The 13,339-nt window shown below is 50.7% G+C and overlaps 1 protein-coding gene across 1 annotated transcript; it reads left to right on the top strand.

The window, feature by feature from the left end:
• Positions 1-4,335: 4,335 nt before the first annotated feature.
• On the top strand, positions 4,336-12,990 carry MORN2 (MORN repeat containing 2; the record flags this gene model as incomplete). The annotated part of the gene is made up of 2 exons (XM_080711134.1): positions 4,336-4,472; positions 12,888-12,990. The coding sequence occupies 2 exons, from the start codon at positions 4,336-4,338 to the stop codon at positions 12,988-12,990; spliced, it is 240 nt and encodes a 79-aa protein (XP_080567260.1).
• Between the last annotated feature and the right edge of the window lie 349 nt (positions 12,991-13,339).

The raw sequence follows: 13,339 nt of genomic DNA on the forward strand, positions 1-13,339 counted from the left end.
GCTGGGGCACACCTGGCATGACCCTCCGATGCTGACCACTCCCGGAGCGGGAGGGCGCGGGCACGGCCGCGCACACGCCCACACCCCGGGTCGGGGAAGGGGAGGCGTACCCGGCTCGCGGCGAGGCCCGGGCGGCGGTCGGGGGCGGCGCGCAGGGGCCGGGCTCGGGGCAGGGTCCGGCTCGGGGTTGGGACCCGGCTCGGCGGCGCTCGCCGACCTCACCTGGAGCGGCTCCGCGGCGGCCCGGCGCAGGGCAGGGCACGGCGCCTTTTGATTGGCCGCTCGCACATTAGCTTCCGGGTGAGAGGTTGCCCGGTCGCCCAGCAACGAGTCGCACTCGGAGTTGAGCTCGCGGGAGCCGAGGTCCTGCGGATCGCAGAGCTGGCGGCCCCGGGGGATTCGCAGAGCCAGCAAAGTTTCTCCGACATCTCTCCATCGAGTGAGTGCTGTTCTCTTCAGGCCTCGGCGGGGATGGGCTCCTTCAATGTGTGTGTGTGTGTGTGTGTGTGTGTGTGTGTGTGTGTGTGTGACTGGGGATTTAACCCAGGGGCATTCTACCTCCCGGCTATACCTGAAGATCTTTTCTTTTCTTTCTTTCTTTTTTTCTTTTCTTTTTTTTGAAGTAGAGTGTCTAAGTTGCCGGAAGTCTTAGTAAGTTACTGAGGGTAGTCTCAAACTCGTGATTCTCTGTCTTAGCCTCCGGACTACTGGGATTACAGGTGTGCACCACCACGCCGGCATGGGCGCCTTTAAGTAGAACTTGCGCCTGCGGGAGCTCGGCCCCTGTAACTTCTGTGTAACAAACCTCCCCCCCGGAGCGGGATGGGTGGAGCGCCCATCGATTCTGCCGGTGATGCGTTTTTGTGACACCTTAGGCAAGTGCCAACCTTCCTTTATGGTTCCGGACGGTATGGAGCGCTGAGGTTCCCTTTAGCTTCAGTAGTCTTCGAAAGTTCAGAATGTGGCGACTGGAAATAGTTCTGTTTCTTGTGTGATTACATTTAGTGTTTTTTGTTGTTGTTTTTGGTGGTACTGGGGGGTGAAACCCAGGGGCTTTCTATCTCTGGACTATACTCCCAGACCTATTTTATATTCCATTTTATTTATTTATTTATTTATTTATTTATTTATTTATTTATTTATTGGTGGTACTGGGGGTGGAACCCAGAGACTTCCTACCTCCGGGCTATACTCCCAGACCTATTTTATATTTTATTTGGAAACAGGGTCTCACTAAGTTGCTGAGAGCCTAAGTAGCTGAGGCTGGCTTCCAACCTGTGCGGTCCTCCTGTCCCAGCCTCCCAAGCAGGGGATTACGAGCGTGCTGATAGATATTTAGCGATGACTTTCCAAGTGTCATTCATTCATTGGTTAATCAGTTCCTATCAGCATTAAAAACTGAACTGGACAATACTGTGAGAAAAAATTGACCAATCCGTGATCCTAGTCCTGTAGGAGGTGGGTGGATAGGGAATCTGACACAAAAGCCTTGTTTTAATAGAGTACTATAGAGACTTCAAGAAGAGTCTGGGGCTAAAGAGAAGTCTTTCAGAGAGGCTGCTATACCTGAGCTTGGGCTACAAGATAACAGTAGTGAATGTCTACAGAGTTAGACACTAGCCTAAGTGCTTGCATGATTAAGTCATTTACTTACTTAATCTAAGGATGAAGAAATGAGGCATAAATAAGTCATTTGTCCAAGGCCAATGAAAATTATGGAATCCAGATGCCAACCCAGCCTAATGGCAGAGCATGCAGGAACCCCAGACTATGGGCATTCCACGTTTTAACTCCTTCAGGATGATGGTTAACCAGCCTCAGAAGAGGAGTATTTCAGGGACAGAGTACAGCAGGGTCCCTGTGGAACCCTTACACACAGATTTGGTTCTCTAGTTAGTATATTCAGTCCTTAGAAAGCAATTCTGTGTCCCTGTTCTCTTGGAACTTCAAATTTTGAAGACATGTCTCGATATACATCCACATTTCACCCTTTATCCACAACCAAATCTTAGAAATTATAGAAAAAAATATGAACAAATATACCTATTTATATTTTTTTAAGATTGTGCCTTCTCCACATATTATATTTTGTATTTCTCCCCATTGCCAATCAGAGATCCCTCACCACCTTACCTCTGCAGGACATTCGATAGATCCCATAAGCTACCTCAGAGAAGACTGTGTCCATGCAAACACTGGATCATCCGTGCTCACAACAGCATTTTTCCTAAAAGCTTCAAGGTGGAAACAACCTAAATGTCCATTAACTGATGACTAGAAACACAAATGTGCTTTTTCCATGCAACATGTATGTGCAATATATTTGTTAATAAAAAAAATGAAGTACAGATACATAATACAACACTGATAAACCTTGAAAATATTCAGTTAAAGGAGCCAGTCACAAAGGACCACATAGTGTATGAATCTACTTAAAAAGAAATGAACAGGCAAAGGCATTGAGACAGAAAGTAGATTAGTAGTTATCAGGGCAATGGGGAGTGGATTTTTGAGAGGAATGGTGAATAATTGCTGATGGGGATAGGGTTTCTTTTTGAGGTGATTAAAATATTCTAAAATCAGATTAGGATGATGGTTGTATAATTCTGTGAATATACTAAAAACATTGAGTTACATACTTTTGAATGATATATTTTGTGGTATATGAATTATATGTTAATAAAGTTGTTATGATAAATCAATAAAAATACATCATAGTCCAAATTATTTATTTCCTCAGGACCCTACTCTGCACAATGGAAATGCAGGAATCATGATATGCTTGTGATTGTGTGAAGTGAGTCTCTCTAGATAGTGCTTATAGCACATTTATTAGTAGGTCTTATATGAATATTTAAACTTATATAACTCTTTTTAAACTTTTAAAGCAGCTTCAGAAGTATACAGGATAAGCTTTATATTTCCAAATGGAGACAAGTATGGTAAGCATACATTTCAATTACTTTTTCTATATAAAAAATTAAATAGCTTAAGAATAAAAATGAGACTAACATTTTATTTATTTATTTATTTATTCATTCATTTATTTGTAGTGGGGATTGAACTCAGGGGTGTTCCACCTCTAAGCTATACTCCCAGCCCTTTTTTTTTTTTTTTCCGGTACTGGGGATGGAAAAGGCCGGCTGTCTCAGCCCTGTTTTTATTTTTTTTTTATTTTGAAATAGTTTCTCACTTATTTGCTTAGGGCCTCCCTAAGTTGCTGAGGCCGACCATGAACCTGTGATCCTCTTCTGGGTTTCCCAAGTACTGGAATTATAGGCATGTGTCACCACCCTGACTGAGACCTTCACACTTCATAAAACTGCTTCAGCAATCAATTTCTGTATCTATGTTATTAACTTAAATAACGTAGAAATCTTAATAGATGAAAAGATTTTACATAAAAACTCAAATCTCGGGTCTAGGCAATATGCCTTGGAAACCTTCGATATCTACCAGACTTCTGGCCCCAGATCTCAGTGATTACAGTGCTCCCAGTCCTTGGATCTTGGTCTCATTGGTTTCAGTGCTAGGGAGCACCCCCCAAAAGCCCCTACATAGGGGTGCACTTGTGAATTTACCTAGACATAAATATTCAATTACAGAGCCACACATAATTCCCATTGAAATAGAAAACTTCAGTATGTCTCCCTTGTTTAGATGGTGACTGTGTAAGAACATCTTCTGGATACTATGAGAGAAATGGGATAGGCGTTCACACCACTCCTAATGGGATTGTCTATACAGGAAACTGGAGAGATGACAAGGTATTAGTGTTGGTTTGGGCTTTGTTTGGTTTTGCGGTACTGGGAATTGAACTCAGGGGCATTCTACCTCTGAGCTACACCCTCTGCCCTTTTAATTTTTTGTTTTGAAACAGGGTCTCACTAGGTTGCTGAGAGTCTCTTTAAATTGCTAAAGCTTATCTCGAACCTGTAATCCTCCTATCTCAGCCTCCCAAGTACTGGAATTACAAGCATGCGCCACCACACCCAGTTTTTCCAGCATTTATTTATTTATTTATTTATTTATTTATTTATTTATTTATTTATTGTGGTACTGGGAGTGGAACCCAGGGGCTATACTCCAGACCTATTTTCTATTTTATTTGGAAACAGGGTCTCACTAAGTTGCTGAGAGCCTCACTAAATAGCTGAGGCTGGCTTCGAACCTGAACCTGTGCGATCCTCCTGTCTCAGACCCCCCAAGCGCTGGGATTACAAGTGTTCAACACCATGCCTGGCCATAAGAGAGACTTGTATATGTCTCTTTTTAAAAGGTTCTGGGAAAACTGCATAGTTTAGTTTCTGAGGTCATTTCCTTTATTACAAACAGATGAATGGTTTTGGAAGACTGGAGCATTTTTCAGGAGCAGTATATGAAGGACAATTTAAGGACAATATGTTTCATGGATGGGGGACTTATATATTCCCAAATGGGGCGAAGTATACTGGAAATTTCAATGAAAATAGGTAAGCTTAAATAAAAGAAAAATCACTATCGTTTTAAAAGACTCTTTTCAGTCATGTTTACATAATTATTGTTGTTAAGTAAAATAAAAAATTATGCGAGTAAAATAAAAAATAATGTGAGTTCGGTGTTAAGTTGGGTCCTGCACTCATGTGACTTTGTGTCACATGACCTCTGCAGGGCAAGGGAGGGGCTGAAACCCCCGCGAGAATTGGGCGTTCCCACGAGTAAAACCCCCATCTCGCGAGATGCATGCCTTTAAAAGGAGAGCCCGCGTCCTCAAGCTTCGGACAGGCGCGCGGGCCCCACGGTGCCTCGCCCTGATCCCCGGGAGAGCCGTGCCATTAAAACTTTACATGCCGTGTGTACCGGACCTCTCTCGTGTTTTTCACACTCCGCCGTATGCACATTATTTTTATTTTACTCGCATTTAATTTTTTATTTTACTTATCATTTGGTGCCGAAACCCGCTTCCGGCCTTTTGATGGTAGGGATAATGGATGACGATTGGACCCTCTAGCTTCTTCCTGCTGTCAAGGGGCGTCGTCAGGGGCCCCAGGCCGGGAGGAGTCGGGAGTCCAGTCTCCCAGAAGGGGGTGCAGGTGGGTGCATAGCTGCAGTGCGAATTGGAGGTTACCCTGGACAGCTTAGTGATGTGCGCTTGAGGAGGCTTGAACAGGCAAGGGCTATTAAAGAAAAAAACAAATCATGAGATTGAGCAGGCGACCAAAAAGGAGACTGGCTTACTCAGTACCTGGAGAGCTACCCTGAGCTGGCAAAGAGGATGTAGGTTGAGGGATCCAGGAGCCATCAGTCTTCAGCCAGGCTGAGTAGGGCCAGCGGCGGGGCCTGGTCTGGAAAGGTGCTCCCCCTGTGTTGAGGCACCTGGGGCTCACCCTTTTCCAAGGGCACTGTTCCAGTGGCCCTCCTGGCCACACGCTGAGCAGTCTGATTGGTAGGCGTGGCTTTGCCCCACTTGAGGCAGGCTCCTGGAGGTAGTTATTGTTGCAGTCCTCCACACCTAGGTGGCGCTCCAGGGGGCTGAGCCGCCACCGCCAGCCGAAGGGCAGCTACCAGGGATCTGCTTTTTGGCAAAGTCGGAGTGTATGCTCCATTTCCGCCTGTTTCTCTCTGGAATTAAAACTTAGATGCTATGTTAAGGTTCTGTCAGCTGCGACGGACCTATATTCACAAAGAGCACGTCCCGAGACGGGTGTCCAGCAAGAATGGCAACGCGGACTCCGCACGGGCAGACAGAGAGTGTCGCCCCAGCCCCGGCCTGTCGTTTCCCGCAGCACCTAGGGCGCGCCCGAGCGGGTCACCCAGCAAAATTGCAGTCTGGCGCAGGCCAAGATGGTGACTGTGACATCACCAGGCAGTGACTATGCGCCATCACAAAATGGCAGCTGGCAGGAAAATAAATGGAAGCTGATGGGGGAGAGCATTTGGAGGGATACCAGACCGCTTATAAAAGTTCCTAACTATTCCTGGGCCACCGCAACCTATTTCCCAACTCGTATCAAGGCAGACAGGCTCTCAGGGCATCTGCTAGTATAAAGGTTCGACTCCCCATAATTGGTTCGCGGGCGGAAACGAAGAACAGGAAATGGGCGTCCCCGATTTCCCTGCTCAATCGTTCGGAAACAGAGGTTAAGAGATAGGGAAGAACGTCTTCATTCCTTCTCAAAACCGGAGGATGACCTGGTCATCCACAGGGTGGTCCCAGTGGACCGGGGGACAATGGGTCACCAAGCGCTTGGATTTTTGGGTCCCAGTGGACCGGAAGACCCAAGTCCGGAACCCGCTAACCAAGGGAAGGAGGCAGTTTACCGGAGTGAAGTGTTGCCAGCCAGCGCTGGCTGCGACAGAAGCGCTGAGAAGCTGCTGGGGGCGCGGTGGAGCCAGGGCGTGCGGATGCCGGTGGCTGGTGTGGACGGCACTGGAGGCTGGCGCAGGCAGGATCAGTGGGGGTGCGCAGGCGGCATGGCTTGCCGGGCCCGCGGCGTGGAGACAAAATGGCTTCCAGGCACGTGGCAGTCGCTGAGGCTGGGCCCCGAGGAGCACCGCCAGTGAGCCTGGCTTGGGCGGGTGAAACGGAGCAGCAGCAGCAAGTAGAGCTACGCCTGGCGCGGGTGACTGTGGCGGACACCGAAGCCGGCTGTGCGCCGCCCAATGAGCCTGGCTCGGGGCGGGCGGGGCAAATCGGCCAGAGGTCCTGGCGGTGACTGGAGCGCCGAGCTGGAACGGCGGTTTTAGGAGGTCCAAGCGGCAGGCAGAGGTCCTGGCCCGCGCAGGCAGTTGGCAGGCAGAGCAAGTGCCAAGCTGCCTGGCTCGGGCCGGAAAGATGGCCGCCGACTCCTAGGATTGGTTAGGAGTGGAAAGTGGGAGGGATTAAAGATTGTGAGGCCTCCAGTGAGGCCATGAGGTGGGAGGGGTTAAAGATGGCGAGGCCTCCAGTGAGGCCATGAGGTGGGAGGGGTTAAAGATGGCGAGGCCTCCAGTGAGGCCATGAGGTGGGAGGGGTTAAGGATGGAGAGGCCTCCAGTGAGGCCATGAGGTGGGAGGGGTTAAGGATGGCGAGGCCTCCAGTGAGGCCATGAGGTGGGAGGGGTTAAAGATGGTGGGGCCAAGATGGCGGCCCCCCAGTGATTCCACGTGTCCAAGATGGCGGGCCAAAGCTGGCGACCCCCCCCCCAGTAATTCCATGTGGCTGCTTACCGGAATGGCCAGGCCCAGGCAGCAGGGGTGGGCAGGCACAGGGTGAAGGGCGCCAGGGCGCGAGTCCAAGTGGAGGAACCAGCTGGAGCGCGGGCTGGACTTGGCGGGCCGGGGGCTGTTTAGCAGAGTGGCGGCCGCCTAGATGGAGGAGGCAGGCGGCCCCGGCAGGCGGGTCTAAGCAACGCCAGGCGCGGAGAAGACATAGGCGCGCGGTGTGGCGCAGTCCGCGGGCGGCGCGGTCCCATTCCAGCGGCGGGCGGCGTGGGCAGGCGGGAACGGCGGTTTTAGGAGGTCCAAGCGGCAGTGGTGGGAGCAACGCCTGCAAGCGGAGCGCTGGTGTGGGACCTCACAGTCGAGCTGCTGGCGGGTCGGAGAGTCCGGGGCTCAAAAAGAGAGTAAAAATAAAAAGAGAAAACAGAAAAAAAAAAGGAAAAAAAATGGGGAGGGACCCAAGAGTTCTCCCGGTTCGGCACCAAATGATAAGTAAAATAAAAAATTAAATGCGAGTAAAATAAAAATAAGTGAGTACGGCGGAGTGTGAAAAACACGAGAGAGGTCCGGTACACACGGCATGTAAAGTTTTAATGGCACGGCTCTCCCGGGGATCAGGGCGAGGCACCGTGGGGCCCGCGCGCCTGTCCGAAGCTTGAGGACGCGGGCTCTCCTTTTAAAGGCATGCATCTCGCGAGATGGGGGTTTTACTCGTGGGAACGCCCAATTCTCGCGGGGGTTTCAGCCCCTCCCTTGCCCTGCAGAGGTCATGTGACACAAAGTCACATGAGTGCAGGACCCAACTTAACATTCGGCAGAGTGTGAAAAACACGAGAGAGGTCCGGTACACGTGGCATGTAAAGTTTTAATGGCACGGCTCTCCTGGGGATCAGGGCGAGGCGCTGTGGGGCCCGCGCGCCTGTCCGAAGCTAGAGGACGCGGGCTCTCCTTTTCAAGGTATGCATCTCGCGAGATGGGGGTTTACTCGCGGGAACGCCCAATTCTCCTGGGGGTTTCGGCCCCTCCCTTGCCCTGCAGAGGTCATGTGACACAAAGTCACACGAGTGTAGGACCCAATTTATCATCCCGGCCTTTTGATGGTAGGAATAAGAGATGACAATTGGACCCTCTAGCTTCTTCCTGCTGTCAAGGTGGGGCCGTCGTCAGGGGCCCCAGGCCGGGAGGAGTTGGGAGTCCAGTCCCCCAGAAGGTGGGGCAGGTGGGTGCATAGCTGCAGTGCAAATTGGAGGTTACCCTGGACAGCTTAGTGATATGCGCTTGAGGAGGCTTGAACAGGCGAGGGCTGTTAAAGAAAAAAACAAATTGTGAGATTGAACAAGCGACCAAAAAGGAGACTGGCTTACTCACTACCTGGAGAGCTACCCTGAGCTGGCAAGGAGGATTGAGGTTGAGGGATCCAGGAGCCGTCAGTCTTCAGCCAGGCTGAGTAGGGCCAGTGGGGGGGCCTGGTCTGGAAAGGTGCTCCCCCTGTGTTGAAGCACCTGGGGCTCACCATTTTCCAAGGGCACTGTTCCAGTGGTCCTCCTGGCCACACGGGCACAGTCTGATTGGTGGGCGTGGCTTCACCCCACTTCAGGCAGGCTCCTGGAGGTAGTCGTCGTTGCAGTCCTCCACACCTAGGTGGCGCTCCAGAGGGCTGAGCCGCCACCGCCAGCCGAAGGGCAGCTACCAGGGATCTGCCTTTTGGCAAAGTCGGAGTGTACGCTCCATCTCCGCCTGTTTCTCTCTGGAATTAAAACTTTAGATGCCATGTTAAGGTTCTGTCAGCTGCGACGGACCTATACTCACACACAAAGAGCGTGTCCCGGGGTGGGTGTCCAGCAAGAATGGCAACGTGGACTCCCCAAGGGCAGACAGAGGGTGTCGCCCCAACCCTGGCCTGGTCCCGGCGTTTCCCGCAGCACCTAGGGCGTGCCCAAGCCGACCAGAAAGGGAGCCAGAAGTCGAGTGCGTTTAGGACCATGCGGAGTGGCTGGGCAGCCGCCCAACAAAATTGCAGTCTGGTGGGGGCCAAGATGGCGACTGTGACATCACCAGGCAGTGACTGCGCGCCATCACGAAATGGCGGCTGGCGGGAAAATAAATGGCAGCTGATGGGGGAGAGCATTTGGAGGGATACCAGACCGCTTATAAAAGTTCCTAACTGTTCCTGGGCCACCACAACCCATTTCCCAACTCGTATCAAGACAGACAGGCTCTCAGGGCATCTGCTAGTATAAAGGTTCGACTTCCCATAATTGGTTCGCGGGCGGAAACGAAGAACAGAATATGGGCATCCCCGATTTCCCCGCTCAATCGTTCGGAAACGGAGGTTAAGAGATAGGGAAGAACATCTTCATTCCTTCTCAAAACCGGAGGATGACCTGGTCACCAAGAGCCTGGATTTTGGGGTCCCAGTGGACCGGAAGACCCAAGTCTGGAACCCACTAACCAAGGGAAGGAGGCAGTTTACTGGAGTGAAGCGTTGCCGGCCAGCGCTGGCTGTGACAAGCGCTGAGAAGTTGCTGGGGGCACGGTGGAGCTGGGGCGCGCGGATGCCGGTGGCTGGTGTGGACAGCACTGGCGGCCGGCGCAGGTGGGATCAAACGGTGGCACGCAGGCGGCGTGGCTTGGAGACAAAATGGCTTCTAGGCACATGGCAGACGCTGAGGCTGGTCTCTGAGAAGCACTGCCAGTAAGCCTGGCTTGGGCGGGTGGAATGGAGCAGTAGCAGCGAGTAGAGCTACGCCTGGCGCGGGTGACTGCGGCGGATACCAAGGCCGGCTGTGCACCACCCAGTGAGCCTGGCTCGGGGCGGGCGGGGCAAACCGGCCAGAGGTCCTGGCGGTGACTGGAGCGCTGAGCTGGAACGGTGGTTTTTAGGAGGTCCAAGCGGCAGGCAGAGGTCCTGGCCCGCGCAGGCGGTCGGCGGGCAGAGCAGGTGCCAGCATCACACAAGGAGCCTGGCTCGGGGCGGGTGGAACTGGCAGCCTGGCAGCTGGCGGAGCCGGCATGCCCCGGCGGTGGTGGCCGCGGCTGTGGTGGCAGTGGAAGATGGCCGCCGGCGCTCCGGAAGAGAGCATGTGGGCGGGAAAAGATGGCCACCGGCTCTCAGCAGAGCGCAGGGCCAGAAAGATGGCCACTGGCTCTCAGCAGAGTGCGGGGCCGAAAAGATGGCCGCGGGCTCTCAGCAGAGCTCGGGGCCAGAAAGATGGCCACCGGCTCTCAGCAGAGTGCAGGGCCAGAAAGATGGCCGCAGACTCTCAGCAGAGCCCGGGGTGGGAAGAAGGCCGACGGCTCTCCCGGAGAGCGCGGGGCTGGGGGAGAAGGCTTACGGTCCAGGCAGGCCTGGGGCAGCAGCGGCGGCAGTGGTAGGAGCAACGCCTGCAAGCAGAGCGCTGGTGTGGGACCTCACAGTTGAGCTGCTGGCGGGTTGGAGAGTCCAGGGCTCAAAAAGAGAGTAAAAATAAAAAGAGAAAAAAAAAAAAAAGAAAAAAAGGGGAGGGACCCAAGAGTTCTCCTGGTTCGGCACCAAATGTTAAGTAAAATAAAAAATTATGCGAGTAAAATAAAAAATAATGTGAGTACGGCGGAATGTGAAAAACACGAGAGAGGTCCGGTACACGTGGCATGTACAGTTTTAATGGCAAGGCTCTCCCGGGGATCAGGGCGAGGCACCGTGGGGCCCGCGTGCCTGTCCGAAGCTAGAGGACGCGGGCTCTCCTTTTCAAGGTATGCATCTCGCGAGATGGGGGTTTACTCGCGGGAACGCCCAATTCTCCTGGGGGTTTCGGCCCCTCCCTTGCCCTGCAGAGGTCATGTGACACAAAGTCACAGGAGTGCAGGACCCAACTTATCAATTATATTTAGTTAATGCTAAATATTCTTTTGCAATGTATTGTTTCCAATAATTGTTATTTTAGAGGGTAGAGAATATTGTAAGAGAGACTAGGACTATCATAAGCCTCAAAAAGAGAATATAATTCTTGATGATAATCTATTAGATTTTTTACTTATCCTTCTTATCTCTCTACCGTTACAGAACTTTTTACAGTCACCTTGCAATTGGAAAACGTAATGAAATTACTGAGAAAATTCAGACCAAAAATACATGTGTGTGTGTGTGTATGTGTGTGTGTGTTTGCTAGGGGTTGAACCCAGGGCTTTGTACATGCTCAGCAAGTGCTCTACCACTGTGCCGTATCTCCAGCCCTACTAAGGCTATTTATTTATTTATTTATTTATTTATTTATTTATTTATTTATTTGCAGTACTGAGGATGGCACCCAGGGGCATTCTACCTCCGAGCTACACCTCCAGCCCCTATTTTTAATGCTTTACTTTGAAACAGGGTCTCCCTGAGTTGCGGAGGGCCTCACTAAGTAGTAGCTGAGGCTGTCCGCAAACCACGATCCTCCTGTCTCAGCCTCCCGAATGCTGGGATTACAAATGTGTGCCACCATGCCCGGCTCTACCTTTTTAAATATAAGCAAAATTAGCCAGTTTTCAAATTGTAGATATACTCACTATTGTCCTTTCTGAGCATATGAGTGTAGGAAAAACAAAAATGAAATCAAATGTGAGTATATCTTACAAGCTTAATCTTCCCACTGAATACCAGGCCATGCCTTCCAGAGGGTCAAGCTTATTTATAAATATCTCTTTCTTATTTCTAGAATATGAAGTGGTCAGTGTGAATCCATTGTGAGGAGGGCCAAACACTGTTTACCTATTTGGCTCCCAAGCTGGTGGCAATAATACACTAACTCTCCCAATAATACACTAACTCTCCCACTGATGCTAATAAAGGGAGGAAGTGGAGCCTGGGGGAGAAGCCTGCTTGTTTAAGTGAGTGCTGTCCCGCCCCTCCAGGGTCCCAGAAGAGCGCCAGCGCGTGCCACGCTCCTCAAACACAGCTGATTTGCTGTGTTTGCTGGCTAGGTGCATGAACTGATTCAGTAAAATAACCAATATGAACTTTTCATTTTGTAGCTGATTTTTTGGTTTTATGTGAAGTTAGCTTATATGATCTTCACATTCTGGACACCAACATTTGCATCATGACAGTGCTTGGAATAGTGTATTTTTTCACAGAATATAAAAGCAAGATGGATGCTGGGGTGTTTGTTTGTTTGTTTGTTTGTTTTGCAGTACTGGGGATTGAACCCAGGGGCTTTCTACCTCTGAACTACACTCCTAGCCCCAGTTTTTATTCTTTTTATTTTGAAGCAGGGTCTCACTGAGTTGCAGAGGGCCTCACTAAGTAGCTGAGGCTGGCCGCAAACCTGTGATCCTCCTGTCTCAGCCTCCCAAGTACCAGGATTACAAGCGTGTGCCGCCATGCCCAGCTGGGATGCTGGTTTTATTAAAAATTAGGAAGTAGCCGGGCGTGGTGGCGCACGCTTGTAATCCCTGCGCTAGGGAGGCTGAGACAAGAGGATCGCACAGGTTCGAAGCCAGCCGCGCTGGCTTAAGAGACCCTGTTTCCAAATAAAAAATATAAAAAAGGTCTGGGAGTGTAGCCTGGAGGTAGAAGGCTCCTGCGTTCCATCCCCAGTACCACTAAAAAAAAAAAAAAAAAAAAAAAAAAAATTAGGAAGTGGAAAGGTATGTTTCAGACACAGGATAAAATACGCTGGCCAGCCTGATATCTGATCTGTAAATACTTGATCTTGGTTAATGCACAAACTCATCTGTCACCCTTGCAGGGTGGAAGGCGAAGGGGAATACACTGACATCCGAGGACTCGAGTGGAGTGGCACCTTCCACTTCACGGCTGCCCCGGGCCTGAAACTGAAGCTGCAGATGTAGACGCTCCGCGTTCAGGTTTCAGTGCGGCAATGGAAGCCTTCAGTTATGAGTAACGCAACTCAGTCTGTCATCTGGTATTGCTTCATACTGTACCTCTGAAACTTAACCAATAAACTATTGCTCAGAGTTTTATTTTTATTTATTTATTTATTTATTTATTTATTTATTTATTTATTTTTGTGGTACTGGGGTTCCTGGAAGCCCTTCTACCTATTTTGTATTTTTATTTGGAAACAGGGTCTCTTAAGCCAGCACACGCGCCTGGCTTCGAACCTGCGAGATCCTCCTGTCTCTGCCTCCCAAGCGCTGGGATTACAAGCGTGCGCCACCACGCCTGGCCAGAGTTTTA

The sequence above is a fragment of the Muscardinus avellanarius genome, assembly GCF_963383645.1.
Source record: "Muscardinus avellanarius genome assembly, chromosome: 15".
In the NCBI taxonomy this organism is placed as follows: domain Eukaryota; kingdom Metazoa; phylum Chordata; class Mammalia; order Rodentia; family Gliridae; genus Muscardinus; species Muscardinus avellanarius.